The 16,175-nt window shown below is 43.6% G+C and overlaps 1 protein-coding gene across 3 annotated transcripts in view; it reads left to right on the plus strand.

Annotated features, from left to right (window-relative positions):
- The window catches only part of SAMSN1 (SAM domain, SH3 domain and nuclear localization signals 1), a 185,762-nt gene that overhangs the window by 107,384 nt on the left and 62,203 nt on the right, over positions 1 to 16,175 (plus strand). The window contains exon 1 of one of the 3 annotated variants that reach the window (XM_077480067.1): positions 6,480 to 6,639. The exons of the other annotated variants lie outside the window; for them this stretch is intronic. Within the exon in view, the coding sequence (XP_077336193.1) occupies positions 6,583 to 6,639 (57 nt within the window). The 5' untranslated portion in view covers positions 6,480 to 6,582. Of the gene's footprint in view, positions 1 to 6,479; positions 6,640 to 16,175 lie in introns of those variants that run through there. 3 annotated transcript variants of the gene reach the window in all.

The raw sequence follows: 16,175 nt of genomic DNA on the forward strand, positions 1-16,175 counted from the left end.
TGCAGTCACTATATCTGGTCTCCCACAATACAAAGAACATGGAAGTGCAATTATTTTAATAAATATAAACTGCTAAATACTTTTTATCATCAGCAGTGTAAAGCAGTCTTGTGACTTCTAGCAGTGTCTGGTTAAAGTTTGCAGGAGGAGTTTTCTTTCTCCTCTGACTGTCCTATGAGGCTGCATGACTCCTGACCCTCTGTCTGGACAGTGTTGATTGGCCCTTTGCTGATCACATGCACCCTCCCAAAAAAAAAATCTCTAGCAATACACACCAGACTGAGCATGTGCAGCTTGGCCCCAAGGCTACTATCAGCGGCAGGATTGGGGACAGTGGAAGAAGGGGAGAATCAGATCAGACCAAATCAAACAGCCTTTTTACACAATGCAGGGGATTGACCACTTAGGTTCCACAGTGAGTATAACAAGCATGCTTTACTACATATACAGACTGATTTTACTTTTGTGGGTTTAGTAACACTTTATAAGGCATGTCCTGTTTTAAGCTGAGGTGTAGGCATGCATATTTTTGCATAGTTTAATTGGTCTCGCTTGGACTAATGTAAGTATGCATGTGTCATAACTGGAAGATTCCCTTGGAAGCTGAAAATCTTTGCAGCAGGCTTAGAAGCTTACCTACTGCTTAGTGAACACGGGAGGTTGCTCGCTTTGCACAGGTGCCATTTTCTCAAGGAATTTTCTGATTGAATGAGGTTTTTGATTTCCATGAGGCTTCCATCTCATCCAATCAGAAAACACTTGGCATCTATTGAGGAAATGCAAAGTGTTCTCTGAATGATACCCATGCCGAGTAAGCAACCTCCTGTGTTCACTAAGCAGCTGGGCATCCTCTTACCATGGGACCCAGAAGCTATACATTCTACAAAAATAAATGTTAATCTTGGAGAGAAATGGGACTTTTGAGGCACATTATTTTATATAAAAAGCATATTTTATTTAGTACATATTTAAACAGACTTTCTACAAAACATTCTCATAACAGTAAAACCTAAGGATAATATACGCCAGTATAGAATTCTAAAATCATTACAATATCATATTACATTGTAGCGGCGGCTCCTGAAGAGCACGCGCTATGCGTTTTTCAAAGTTAAGGTTATACCTAAACTGCAGTTTGGTTTGGGTACAATTGTCTAAATTTGGACTTCAGCATCAGTCTGACTGGACTATGAGATGTTCAGCCTGGCCACAGAAAGCACTCTCTCTTCTGGCAGGTATGGATCTATGGTCTGGTTAGGTGCTTAAGTTACACTCTCTCGGAGCCCACCCAGTGGGAGTGGCGCTCTTGCTGTGCTTTCTGAGAGAGGGTATTTAAGATGCGGACGTCACGTGGCAGAGACTTGTTCATGAGTAAGCACCTTATTGGCTGCTAGGCCTTGTGAGAGAGGGACTGTCCAACTTGAGTGAACATCCAGTTGTGAATGGCTATTCTCTGGATGCAGTCAAAGTAAGCAAGTTCTTCAACATTTTGACTTTGATATTCAAGTGGATCTGTCGTCAGTCTCTCAAGTTACTGGGCCATCTACCACAGGACACCCCTAGACATGAAGCAAGTGGAACAGAAGGTAATGGTAAGCCCAAATCTAACCAGCAGCTCCTTTTGGGGGTAGTGCTACACATCATATCAATGAGTACTAATTCACGTGGTCCCACGTGTTTATTGGACTTAGTCCACTTCTTTAGGAACCATTAGTGTTTTACACCAAATAGTCTAGAGAAAATTATATGATGGATGATACAATTATTCCAACATAATGCAACATAACAGTCAGCATCCCACTATGTGTATACTCCATTCAGAATATCACCAAGGTGTACCAAGGATAGGAAAGGGACCCACAAGAGGGCCCAAGATAGGAACTCCCAATCACCGGAGCTAACCCCACCTCCACCCCAATCAAGATGTCAAGATAACTATGGAGGGTACTATCCAGACACATTTGTTATAAGCCCATAAGCTATTGGTAATCACTCGAATAGTGGTACCTATTACAGAGATTTCAAGCTTCCATTGAGCTCTTCCAGGTATGACACAAGCACAAGTACCTTGTTCCAAGCTGGACCAATGTACGCATGCAAAAATATGCATACCTAAACTTAAGCTTTAAAGTGATTGTAAAAAAAAAATGACAAAAGCAAACAAACATGTTATACAGTACTTACCTGCTCTGTGCAAAGGTTTTGCACAGAGCAGCTGCGATCCTTCTCCTCTAGAGTCCCTCACCAGAGTTTTTGCCTCCTCCTGCCTTTGAGAATCCCCATAGTAAACTGCTCGTACTCATGTGGGCTCAATTCCGAGCTGCATTGTGTGCATCTATAGACAAATACAGTGTGGCTCAGCTCTGCCCCCACTCCCTTGTCACTGCATTTGATTAACAGCCGCAGGAGCCAATGGCAAGTTCTGCTTTAAGTTTGAGTGTTTTTGAAGAAAAAAAAACGTGCATCTACTATTTTTTTTCCCACAGTTGCAATGTCAGTCTCTTGCACACTGTTCCTACAGCTTTCTGCCTGATTACCGCACTCGTAGTCCATTTAACTTTGTTGTTTTTATTATTTTTTCCTTCCTCTGGATCAACTGTGGGTATAGGATTGTGTATATACATTGTCATTTTTTCCTTTTATTGGTTGAACTAGATGGACTTGTATCTTTTTCAACCAGACTAACTAGGTAACTGAAAATCTGGTGCAGTGGGCTTTATAGTGATAGCTCATTGATTTACAGACATGAAGGGCCTGGTATGGAATTTGGGGGGGGCCCCCCACACAATCTCAGATTTTAAATGTGACAGCAGCTGCCGGGGAGGGGAAACCCCAGATGGTGTCACTGGGAGGGTGGGGGGGGGGAGGCTCTGGAGGTGAATGGTCACATGATTGGAATGTCCGCCTCCCAGCACTGAGAACTTCTTAAAGGGCCGGGAGGCGGTGGTGGGAAGGGGTTAAGGAAGTATGTTTAGATTTAGCACACATTAACCACTTGCCGACCAGCCACCGCAGTTATCACCGCCACTAGTAGTAAAAAAAAAAAAATTATAATAAAAATGCCATAAATATATCCCCTATTTTGTAGACGCTATAGCTTTTGCACAAACCAATCAGTATACGCTTATTGCGATTTTTTTTTTTTTTTAACCAAATATATGTAGAACAATACATTAATACATAAACTGATGAAGAAATTCCTTTTTTGTTTTTTTGGATATTTATTATAGCAAAAAGTAAAGAATTTGTTTTTTTCTTCAAAATTGTCAGTCTTTTTTCATTTATAGCGCAAAAAATTAAATCCGCCAAATACCACCAAAAGAAAGCTCTATTTGTGGGAAAAAAGGAACCTCAATTTTGTTTGGGTACAGCATCGCACGACTGCGCAATTGTCAGTTAAAGCGACGCAGTGCCGTATCGCAAAAAATGGCCAGGTCATTAAGGGGGTAAATCCTTCCAGGGCTGAAGTGGTTAATACGTGCTGCATTACGGTGTATTAAGAAATGTGTGATAATACACATTATTTTGCTTGTTAACGTGCATTGCGTTCAGGCTTTTAACACCACAATGCAGCAAAAAGCAGACCTGGACTTTTTTCCAACACAGAGCATATAATGATAATGATAGAGTGTCACCATATGTCATGTTGCATTAAATAAGTGTGTTGGGATGCCATTCAAAATTCATGGCACTGCAACGCATAGCAGTATGTGCATTGTGCATTACCGCAATGCAGCAATGTATATGGGCGCTAGGTTGTTTGTATGAGTGTTAGGTGCTAGATGGTGGGCTAATGCCACGTACACACGATCGGAATTTCGGCCAGCAAAAGACAGATGAGAGCTTTTCATCGTAAAATGCGACCGTGTGTATGCTCCATCGGAATTTAGCTGGCCGAATTCCCCCCAGCAAAAATTTGATAGCATGTTTGATAGCATGTTCTGAATTTTTCCGATGGAAAAATTTCCGATCGCGTGTATGCAATTCCTACACACAAAAACTCACGCATGTTCAGATTCAACTACGAGATGGAAGCTATTGGCTACTAGGTATTGAACTTCCTTTTTCTAGTCCCGTCGTACGTGTTGTACGTCACCGCGTTCTTGACGGTCGGAATTTGGTGTGACCGTGTGTAGGCAAGACAGTTTGAGCGGAATTCTGACGGGAAAACCATCAGAGCTTTTTCCGATGAGAATTCCGATCGTGTGTACGTGGCATTAGTGGCATGGGTGCTTAGTGTGAAATTCACATTCACTGTTTTTGGCACCAAGAAACTTGTTCCTGAAACATCTTGTGCTTATAAAAACAGAACAGGATCTCTTATAAAAGTGTAAAAGTGTTGGTAGTCACAGAAATGTTCCAACAATGACCTATTGGAGACTGTTGTCTCAATCCCGCAAAAAAGGGAAGAATCCTTACACTGAGCATATGGCATACATAAATGTCACTTGAACTAAAAAAAAAAAAAAAAAAATGGTGGTTAGCTTCGTGATGTGACAACAACAGCAAGAAGGGCAGACCAATCACTCGTCTCCTGAGGAGCGTGATGTAAGATCTGCCTATGTAAGAGAGACCTAAGAGATTCAGAGGGACTGAGAAAGAAAAAAAGCCAGATTTAGCAGGAGAGGAGCAACGTCTATAGAGGATACGTTTCTCATGCATGAACAAAGAACATCATGAGATGAAAGAGGTGCACCTTCCCTTTGTTCACTGTGATGAAAATATTACCGGCAAGGTTTTTATATTAGAAATCTAATCTTCTCCTGGTACATTCTGCATTTCAGAAGAGTTATTTGTTTTCTTTACACTGTGTGAGAAAAAGAAAAGTCATGAGTTTTGTATGCTTCTCAGCACATCTAGAGAAAACATTTGGATAAGGGCCAGAACTTTTCCTATTGCTGTTCAAACAATTTTAAAGAGATGTATGGCGAACGCTTTTTTAGCCGTACTTCTTATGTGGGCCAAAGGCGTTCACTTACTTTTGCTCTACTTTGACCCAGCATCACTTGGTCGGCTGTCGGCTGACATCACAGAGCCATTCAGGTGCTGGAAGGATCCCTACCGTATTGTTGGGATCCACCCAGATGCCTGATTGCCAGGTGGCTCAGACTCTGAGACCCTGAGCCAACCTCTCCCGCCCTTTCTCCAGACCGGTGCACCAAGAAGAGCTGGAGGGACAGAGTAGAGAGCGATGACTGACAGTCACCACTTTCTGCTCTGGGGGGACCAAGAACTGAGCAATCAGCAGTCATGTGATCGCTCAGTTCTCGGGCTTAGCGAGAAAAGAATGATGTGGTCCAAGGCCCCATAAGCAATAGGCCTCCATCCCAAGTTCTTGGGCTTAGAGCCAGTGGGGGACAAACTTCTCCTTTAAAGAGAACCTATCGTATAAATAAAATAAAGGTAAACACACCTATTAACCACTTTCAGACCGGACCATTTTGCTGGCTTAAGACCAGACCACTTTTTGCGATTCAGCACTGCGTTGATTTGACAATTGCGCGGTCGTGCGACGTGGCTCCCAGACAAAATTGGCGTAATTTTTTTCCCACAAATAGAGCTTTCTTTTGGTGGTATTTGATCACCCCTGCGGTTTTTATTTTTTGCGCTATAAACAAAAAATTAGTGACAATTTCGAAAAAAACACATTATCATTTACTGTTTGCTGTAATAAATATCCCACAAAATATATAAAAAAAAATAATTTTCCTCAGTTTAGGCCGATACGTATTCTTCTACAGATTTTTAGTTAAAAAGAAAACGCAATAAGCATTGATTGATTGGTTTGGGCAAAAGTTATAGCGTCTACAAAATAGGGGATAGTTTTATGGCATTTTTATAAACTCTTTTTTTTTATTAGTAATGGCGGCGATCAGCAATTTTTATCGTGACTGCCATATTATGGCAGACAATTTTGACACATTTTTGAGGCCATTGGCATTAATACAGTGATCAATGCTATAAAATTATTATTATTATTATTATTATGACACTGGGGAGGAAAAATGGCTAATTGGGCCCAATCTGGACATTTTCACTTAGGGGTGTACTCACTTATGTTGCCAGCAGTTTAGACATTAATGGCTGTGTGTTGAGTTATTTTGAGGGGATAGCAAATTTACACTGTTATACAAGCTGTACACTCACTACTTTACATTATAGCAAAGTGTCATTTCTTCAGTGTTGTCACATGAAAAGATATAATCAAATATTTACAAAATTGTGAGGGGTCTACTCACTTTTGTGAGATACTGTAAGTTTTACCGTGCATTACCACACCACTAGTGTGAATAGGCCCTAGGTATGTCTGGTGATTCATGCCATTAGTCCTAGTCAGTCACCCACCATCACTAGTTTCAGCTCTGCCTTGTGGTTTTAGATGGTGAGATTCTTCGGGGGTAATGTGATAGTTTTCATGAACGGAATATTACACTGACAGGAAAAGCGTGCATTGCAAAACACTCGCTGTTGTATGTGGTGTCACATCCTCCGACAATGAGGAAGCCTGAGGTAAAACAGGCAGCTATAGACTGTTAGGCAGCTAGTGCGCTCCGTACAGCCTGGGCCACCTACCGATACAAAATGCTGAAAAGAAAGCCGTCCAATGTCTCCGACAAGGAGAAAAGCCAGAAGCCAAAGGTAAGAAGAAAATATTGCTCTGTTTGCCAGGTTAGGCCTGCACTGACATTGCTCCTTGGTTTTGGACTGGGACATAAAATCCAAATTAATAGTGAACAGCTGGCCATAGCAATGAACTAATTCTTATTTCCCAATGGAAAATAAAAAGTTATGGACATCCACGCTATTATGTAGAAGATCTTATCTGATTGGTTGTTTTTTATGTGTATAGTGATTGCAAGTAGCAGCTCGCTTATCTCGGTAAGGTGTGATATATTTTCTGTCTTTTGTATTATTTAAAGTGGTTGCAAAGATTTGTGGGTTTTTTCACCTTAATGCATCCTATGCATTAAGGTGAAAAAACACCTATAAGTGACCAGCCCCCCAGCCCCCCTGTTTTACTTACCTGAACCCTCAAACTTGACCCACAGGGACGTGCTATCTCTCTGCTGGGGTTTCTCGGATGTTGATTGGATAGATTAATAGCAGTGCAGCCATTGGCTCCTGAAGCTGTCAATCAAATCCAATGACGCGAGCGCCGGGGGCAGGGCCGAGCCCTGCATTCGGCCTCTATGGACCCGAATGCTGGACTCAGGAGCGCTCCCCGCAAGGTACTTTTTATTTTCCATTAAAATAAATAATAAATAATCCCTGTGCTAACAAAGTGATTGTAAAGGTAAAAAATAAAATTTAAAAAAATAACAAACATATTATACTTACCTCCACTGTGCAGCTCGTTTTTGCACAGAGTGGCCCTGCTCTTCTGGGGTCCCTCGGCGGCTCTCACGGCTCCTCCCCACTTCTGATAACCCCCTCGGAGAAGCGCTTTGTGGGGAGGAGCCGTGAGAGGAGCCGCAGAGGGACCCCAGAAGAGCAGGTCCGGGGCCACTCTGTGCAAAACGAGCTGCACAGTGGAGGTAAGTATAATATGTTTGTTATTTTTTATTTATTTTTTATTTTTACAATCACTTTAATAGCACAGGGATTTTTTTTATTATTTATTATAATGAAAAATGAAAAGTAATTTGGTGTCTATGGGACCCAGCCTTGTGTTTACTTAAAAGGCCAGCTTGTATGGGTTTCTTTATAAAGGGATTGAAAGGTAAAAATTGTCTGTAGTGCCCCAAAGCAATTGATCACATTCTCAACTTCAGTCATACTGCAAATACAGACGTTTAGTTGGTTATTTTGGGCAAGCATAGTGGCACCCTAAGCAATCCGCCCCATCCCCCCCCCCCCCCCCCCCCCCATATTACGATGTGTGTAATTTTTTTTTTTTAAGCAACAAATGTCTACAAGATGTTGCTACACTGCTGTACACATCTGGATAAAGCTACATCCTATATGGGGGAAGTGCAGAGCGCTGTAAGCTATTTTAAGCAGTGTTAAAGAGATGTATGGCCAAAGCTTTTTTTTTGGCTAAACTTCACTTCTGGGTCACAGGAATGCACTTACTTCAAGTCAAGTCAAGCTTTATTGTCATTCTACTACACGTGAGGACATACAGTAGAACACAATTTTGTATCTCATAAGGCCACAGTGCTACATACTAATAAAACATAATTAAAAATATACAAAGAATAAAACAGAGAAGAACTTAAAATAAAATAAAAATTATAAACCTATACACACCTGGGAACTACGTAACTGTATATATACTGTGTATAGAGACTTTCTAGCAGCGAATGTTTATAAAAGTGTGTATATTCAGGAGCAAAAAGGAGGGGAAGTGAGACATTCCTGGTCACAATATGTAGGTTGTAGAAGAGGTTTCAATAATCTTTTCAGCCATCTTCACTGGCCACTGCGGGATCTTGCAGTCAGCAGAACTGCCGTTCCCATACCAGACAATGAGTCATCTTCCAGATTTGGGATGCACACGTGCTGCCTGCGGCCCGCTCCCACTATGATTCTACACAGCGGTAGCTGATCGGGGGGAGCGGCGTACTCAAAGTCCATCGGCACCCCCTGATGCTTCAGTACACAGGCAGAACGGCTATGTAAACAAGGCAGATTGTTGTTCTGTAAGTACAGAAGGCATGGATCTTGTGTTTTCTCTGATGTTTAAACCCTTCTCAGCTAGTGTCATTACAGTGACGGTGTATATATATATATATATATATATATATATATATATATATATACACACATATATATATAATTTATTTTCAATGTTTTTAATGAATTTTGTAAGGTTTAACATATAAGTGAATAGAAGCAACAACATAATGCTGAAGAAAAGGCTAGTACATCAAAATGTGCATCACATAGACAATCCAGATCATATAGTATATGTTTTGTACAAAAGGTACAAAACAACATATCAAAAGACCTTTGTATGGTATTTGACAGTGTATATTTTTTAGCACTGATCACTGTATTAGGCCGCGTACACACGCGCGGACTGTTGGCCCAACTTTGTCCGTCCAACAGTTTGAGCGAACAGTCCGCTCAAACTTAGCATGGACGGACATGGCCACACACGACGGACGAACAGTTTGCTGAAACCGTGCGCGATGACGTGAACGGCACGTACGACGGGACGAAAAATACGACGTCCTATACACTGCAATGCAACCTTCCGACGTGGAAATCCTTTCTGAGCATGCGCGAGACTTAGTTGGCCGAACAAGCCTACACACGAGCGAACAGTCCGCTGAAACCTTGTTTCAGCGGACAGTTTTTCGGAATTTCCGTAAGACCTTGTTCGGCCAACTGTCCGCTGAAACTGTCCGCTGAAAGCCCACACACGAGCGGACTGTCCGCCCAAACACTGTTCAGCGGACAAGGTTGGGCGAACAGTCCGCGCGTGTGTACGCGGCCTAAGTGTCACTGGTCCCCAAAAAGTATCAAAAATGTCAGTTAGTGTTCAATTTGTCTGTCCCGGAATATCGCAATCCCACTATAAGTCGCTGATCGCTGCCATTACTAGTAAAAAAATAAAAATGTAAAATTTTTTTTAAAAAATCCCATAGTTTGTAGATGCTAAAACTTTTATGCAAACCAATCAATATATGCTTATTGGGATTTTTTTTTTTTTTTACCAAAAATATGTAGTAGACTACACATTGGCTTAAATTGATGAAGAAATTAGATTTTCAAAAAAAAATTTTGTTTGGCTATGTTTTATAGCAGAAAGTAAAATTATTTGTTTAGTTTTTTTCAAAATTGTCAGTCTTTTTTTGTTTATAGCGCAAAAAATAAAAACCGTGGAGGTAATCAAATACCACTAATGCCGCGTACACACGACCGGACTTTCCGGCAGAAAAGGTCAGACGGAATAATTTCATCGTATATTCCGATCGTGTGTGGGCTTCATCTGACTTTTTTCTTCAAAAATTCTAATGGACCAAAAAATAGAACATGTTTTAAATCTTACAGACGGAATCAATTCCTATCGGGAAAACCGTTCCTCTGTATGCTAGTCCGACGGACCAAATACGACGCATGGGCAGCTATTGGCTACTGGCTATTGAACTTCCTTTTCTAGTCCCGTCATATATCATCACGTTCGAAACGAACGGACTTTGGTGTGATTGTGTGTAGGCAAAGACCGTCAGAGTTTATTCTGACGGAAAGTCCGGGCGTGTGTACGCGGCATAAAAGAAAAAAAAAAACCGGCTGTTCAATTGTCAATTAAAATAAATCTGTAGCAAAAAATGACCTGGTCATGAAGGGGGATAAACCTTCTGGAGGTCAAGTGGTTAACCTCTACAAAAAAAAATGTATTACAGTAGTCTCTTCTGTCATGGCTGCTTCTCCCTGCCTGTCTGCATGAGTTTACACTGAGCAGTGCATGCGCAGCGCATAGCTCCACTCTGCGCCGTGGTAATGTAACTCCCATGCACATACATGGGAGTGATGTCATTGTGGTCTGACCAGTCAAGCAGCTGAAAAGTCTGAACCCAGAAAGAAGACTGGGAGAAAATGGAAGCATCAGTGACAGCAGAGTGCTGAAGGGGATCGTTTGGTAGTTAAGTCTGCCATAATGTGCTAATAAGTGGTACATAAAAGCAGTTTTGGGTTGTTTTGCTCTGTTTGGGTATTTTGACATCCGGCTGTGCCATCTTTCAGAATACAATATCCACCGAGGGAGATTTGTCCATCTGTGCTGTTTAGCATGGGTGGAGGAATCACTTCTTGCCCCATAGCCACCACAGGAAGTGAAGGGAACCCATTGTAGTCATGAGGGTCACCAGAACTAGTGTCCCCATTGGAAGATTTCCACTCTACTGTTCTGGTGATAACCCAAGTTTTTTAATTTTCTTTTACTTTCAATGATAACAGTCACCAGGACAAATAGAGAGGGTGAATCTACCTAATAGGGACAGCAATAAAACATTACAGGGGTTCTAATCTCTTTCCACTCTATCCAAAATGTAAAAAAAAAATTGTATTCAGGTATACTTTAAAAGCCCAAATCCTACTCAGTTTTGGATGGAGTGCAGAAGGGGGACCCTCTCGTCCGTGTCCCCTTCTTACTGAATGGGTGTCATACTGAAAAGGAAATAATAGAACATTTTCTTGCTTCCTTGCTATTGTACACAGGCTGTGTATGGAAATCCCCATAAAACTGAACTATACGAACTAATTGATGTAGCTATGGGGAGATATTACATGGTTATATGTATACTCAAAATGGAAGTACCTAGATTTGTTCAGCTATCATCCCCCAGCAGTCCCCTTACAACAGATCTGAAGAGTGAGAAGAAGAACAAGTAGCCAATGGGAGATGAGGTCATCACTGTGCTTCTTCTACTTTGACTGACAAGTCACATTCTGGGGGTGGGTCCAGGGCAACGTGGGCTCAGAGGAAAAGGGTTGAATGATGCTGATCATTAGACTAAGGTCATTTGGCAGATTAAAAAACACTGTGGAGGAAATCTCTGGATTAAAGGTGAATATTGCAGCATAAGGTGGTTTTGTTACTTTGTCTTTTCACCGCTCAAGGACCGCCCCGCGTACATATACTGCGGCAGGACGGCCCTTAAGTGCAAAATCATGTACCTCTACGAGATTTTTTTCTTGTGGATTGAGGTTCACGCATGCGCTGCTGACGACCTGCTCACTCTGTGATTGGACACAGCAAGAGCCAATCGGCAGGTGTGGTGGACCCGATGTCTGCCAGGACCCGCCGATCGTTCCTGAGGCAGACAGAACAGTGGTCTGCCTAAATAAACAAGGCAATAGTAAGAATAACTGTCAGCGCAGGCTACAGTGTGGTATAAGATAAAATAAATTAAAGTAGTAGTGGTAAAATCACTTGTACTCAATATATATTGGTTGGGGGATCATGAGTTCATAAGCATGATAGTATTAGTCCAAAAGGTACAGGTGGTAATGAGGTAATTAGGGCGGCTGCTGTCCTCAGAGAGCTGGCTCTGTATGCATGAAAATAAGGAAAGAGAACAAAGGAAGCGCCACCTAAGTGAAGTATTAAAGCTGTTTTTTCAATGACACAATATACATGAAACACTCACAAGAAGTAGATGGGGTACAGGCTCATCTGTGTGTATTATCCTGGAATCTCCTTGCATCCAGAAATGGTTTCTGGCCACAGGACGTGCTGAGGACCTGCTACCGCAACACCACGCACCAGGAACTATTTCCAGATCCGAGGAGACTCCAGGATAATACACACAGATGAGCCTGTACCCCATCTACTTCTTGTGAGTGTTTCATGTATATTGTGCCATTAAAAAACAGCTTTAATACTGCACTTAGGTGGCGCTTCCTTTGTTCTCTCCCCTTATGTAAACAAGGCAGATCGCCGTTCTGTCAGAGGAGAAGGTGGAGGTCTTGTGTTTCTGCTAAGCACATCTCTGTCTTCCCCCAGTTAAAGCACTCCCAGGAAACACATTTAACCCTGATGTTAACCCCTTCACTGCCAGTGTCATTATTACAGTGACAGTGTGTTTTTTAGCACTGATCACTGTATTGGTGTCACTGGTCTCCAAAAAGTGTCACTTAGTGTTAGATGTGTCTACCACAATGTCACGATCCCACTAAAAATCGGTGATAACATTTTTAATTAAATAAAAATCTATAAATATATTCCATAGTTTGTAGACACTATAACTTTTGCGCAAACCAAATTAATGTGTGTTTATTGGGATTTTTTACCAAAAATATGTAGCATAATACATATTGGCCTAAATTAAGAAAGAAATTTGATTTTTTACATTTTTTTTATTGAATATGTTTTATAGCAGAAAGTAAAAAAAAAATATATATTTTTTTTTTCCAAAATTGGCGGTCTTTTTTTGTTTATAATGCAAAAAAAAAAAAAACAGAGGTGATCAAATACCACCAATAGAAATCTCTATCTGTGGAAAAAAAAATCATAAATTTGATATAGATACAGCATCGCATGACTGTGCAATATTGAAAAAAAGACCTGGTCAGGAAGGGGGGGGGGGGGGGGGGGGGGTTGACCTTCCGGAGCTGAAGTGGTTAATGAGTGATTCATTTTTATTTAAGTAATTTAGGCTGGATTTCTGCTTTAATGAGAGCAGAGATTGCAATAATAATGCACATTCTAGTAGAGTGAGGATGGATTAGAATTTATGTGAGGAAAAAAAAAAAATTGCCTTGTATTGGAATAGAGACACCATTTGTTTACACTAGCTGCAGCTCTTGCATGTGTATACCCCCTCCCGCTGCCTTTGCAGCTGAACCTCTTGGTGCCGACAGCGTGCAAATATGCGGCCTATCGGCAGGTGGGTGAAAAGATGTATATACACTACTGTGCAAACATTTTAGGCAGTTATAAAAAAACAAATGTTGTAAATTACCGTATATACTCGAGTATAGGCCGACCCGAATATAAGCCGAGGCCCCCAATTTACCCCCAAAAAAACTGGCAAACTTATTGACTCGTGTATAAGCCGAGGGTGAGACATGCCTGTCCATCCCTGTGTGTGTGTCCGTCCATCCCTGTGTGTCCGTCCATCCCTGTGTGTCCGTCCATCCCTGTGTGTCCGTCCATCCATCCCTGTGTGTGTGTGTGTCCATCCATCCATCCATCCCTGTGTGTGTGTGTCTCCTCCATCCATCCATCCATCCATCCCTGTGTGTGTGTGTCTCCATCCATCCATCCATCCATCCCTGTGTGTGTGTGTGTCTCCATCCATCCATCCATCCCTGTGTGTGTCTCCATCCATCCATCCATCCCTGTGTGTGTCTCCATCCGTGTGTGTGTGTGTGTGTGTGTGTGTGTGTGTGTGTGTGTGTGTGTGTGTGTGTGTGTGTGTGTCCAGCCTACCTTTGTCCCGAGCCTCCGTCCCGTGCCTTGCCTCCTTGCCTCCGTCCCGTGCCGTGACTTGCCTCCTTGCATCCGTCCCGTGTCGTGCCGTGCCTTGCCGCCGCCGTCCCGTCCCGTCCCGTGCCGTGCCTTCCCTTGCCTCCGTCCCGTGCCCTCTTCGTCGGCGGCCATTGTAAAGTTCAAAAGCTGCGCCGCCGCCTTCGCCTGTGATAGGCGGAACACTGAATTTCCCAGCAGCCTGTGTTCCGCCTATCACAGACGTCGTATCATCCTCGTCCGTAGTACGAGGATGATACGATGTCCGTGATAGGCGGAACACAGGCTGCTGGGAAATTCAGTGTTCCGCCTATCACAGGCGAAGGCGGAGCCGGAGGCGCGGCTTTTGAATAGAATGGCCGCTGTCTGTCTGCTCGACACGCTGATCGAGCGGGCAGACAGCGATGACTCGAGTATAAGCCGAGGGGGGCACTTTCAGCCTCAAAAAAGAGGCTGAAAATCTCGGCTTATACTCGAGTATATACGGTAACCACTTGCCGACCGCCGCACGACGATGTACGTCGACAGAATGGCACGGGCAGGCATAAGGGCTTACATGTACGTCCTTGCCTGCCCGCGGGTCGGGGGCCCGATCAGGCCCCCGCCCGGTGCCTGCGGCGGTCGGTATTCGTTCGGGAGCGATCCCGGACGAGGGGACGGCCATTCATTCATGGCCACCCCCTCGCGATCGCTCCCGACGAATGAAAATGTCCCGTGACATCACTTCCTCTCCTGTAATGTAAACACAGGAGAGGAAGTGATGTATTCTCTGCTCCGTGTCGGTATTTTTCATTCCGGCACCGAGGAGAGAGCATCGGTGAGTTGCACAAGCACTACACTACACAGTAGAACATGCCAGGCACACTCACACCCCCCCTTTACCCCCCGATCACCCCCCAATTACCCCTGCCCCCCCAGTCACAGTGACACCAATTGCTTTTTTGATTTTTTTTGGATTTTTTTTGCATTGGTGTCATTTGTGACTGTAATAACTGTTAGGGCAGTTAGGGTTAGCCCCCTTTAGTTCTAATGTGCCCCCCTAACCCCCCCAATAAAGGTTTAACCCCGTGATCACCCCCCCTCGCCAGTGTCACTAAGGCTGGGTTCACATTGCAGCGGTTTATGAGAACGAATGTGATTCGCACCGCACTGCAGTGCAAATCACATCCGATCTCTGTGCGATTCGAGTTCAGCCATACAGATAGTATGGCTGAATTCGTGTCGCACCCGCCGCTCCCGCCGCACCCGCCGCAAATTCGCACGGGACCCTTTTTTTGGCCCGCAGCAGAATCGGATTGCATGGGTGTTCACACCATGCGATCCGAGTTTGCAGATCGCACTGCGATATGCGAACTGATCTGGGGGTGTCATTAACATTTCACTGACACTCCCAGCAGTTCGCATAGGGCAGTGTGAACTGCCGCCGGGAGGCATGCGATGCGGGAAGCCGCCGCGGACTCATGGCGTTCCCGCATCGCTCCAGTGTGAACCCAGCCTAATAAGCGATCATTTTTCTGATCGCTGTATTAGTGTCACAGGTGACGCTAGTTAGGCAGGTAGGTATTTAGGTTCGCCGCAGCTTTTTATAGCGCCAGGGACCCCCATATACTACCGCATAAAGCCCCCTGATTTCCCCCTAGTTAACCCTTTCACCAGTGATCACCATATAACTGTTACAGGTGACGCTGGTTGGTTAGTTATTTTTTTATAGTTTCAGGGCACCCGCCATTTATTACCTAATAAAGGTTTAACCCCCTGATCACCCGGCGGGTGTCATTTGTGACTGTAATAACTGTTAGGGCAGTTAGGGTTAGCCCCCTTTAGTTCTAAGGTACCCCCCTAACCCCCCCAATAAAGGTTTAACCCCGTGATCACCCCCCGTCGCCAGTGTCACTAAGGCTGGGTTCACATTGCAGCGGTTTATGAGAACGGATGTGATTCGCACCGCACTGCAGTGCAAATCACATCCGATCTCTGTGCGATTCGAGTTCAGCCATACAGATAGTATGGCTGAATTCGTGTCGCACCCGCCGCAAACTCGCACGGGACCCTTTTTTTGGTCCGCAGCAGAATCGGATCGCATGGGTGTTCACACCATGCGATCCGAGTTTGCAGATCGCACTGCGATATGCGAACTGATCTGGAGGTGTCATTGACATTTCACTGACACTCCCAGCAGTTCGCATAGGGCAGTGTGAACTGCCGCCGGGAGGCATGTGATGCGGGAACCCGCCGCGCATTCGTGGCGTTCCCACAT

The sequence above is a fragment of the Lithobates pipiens genome, unplaced genomic scaffold (assembly GCF_037356315.1).
Source record: "Lithobates pipiens isolate NorthernLeopardFrog02 unplaced genomic scaffold, aLitPip1_a1.2 Scaffold_16, whole genome shotgun sequence".
NCBI classification, from domain to species: Eukaryota; Metazoa; Chordata; class Amphibia; order Anura; family Ranidae; genus Lithobates; species Lithobates pipiens.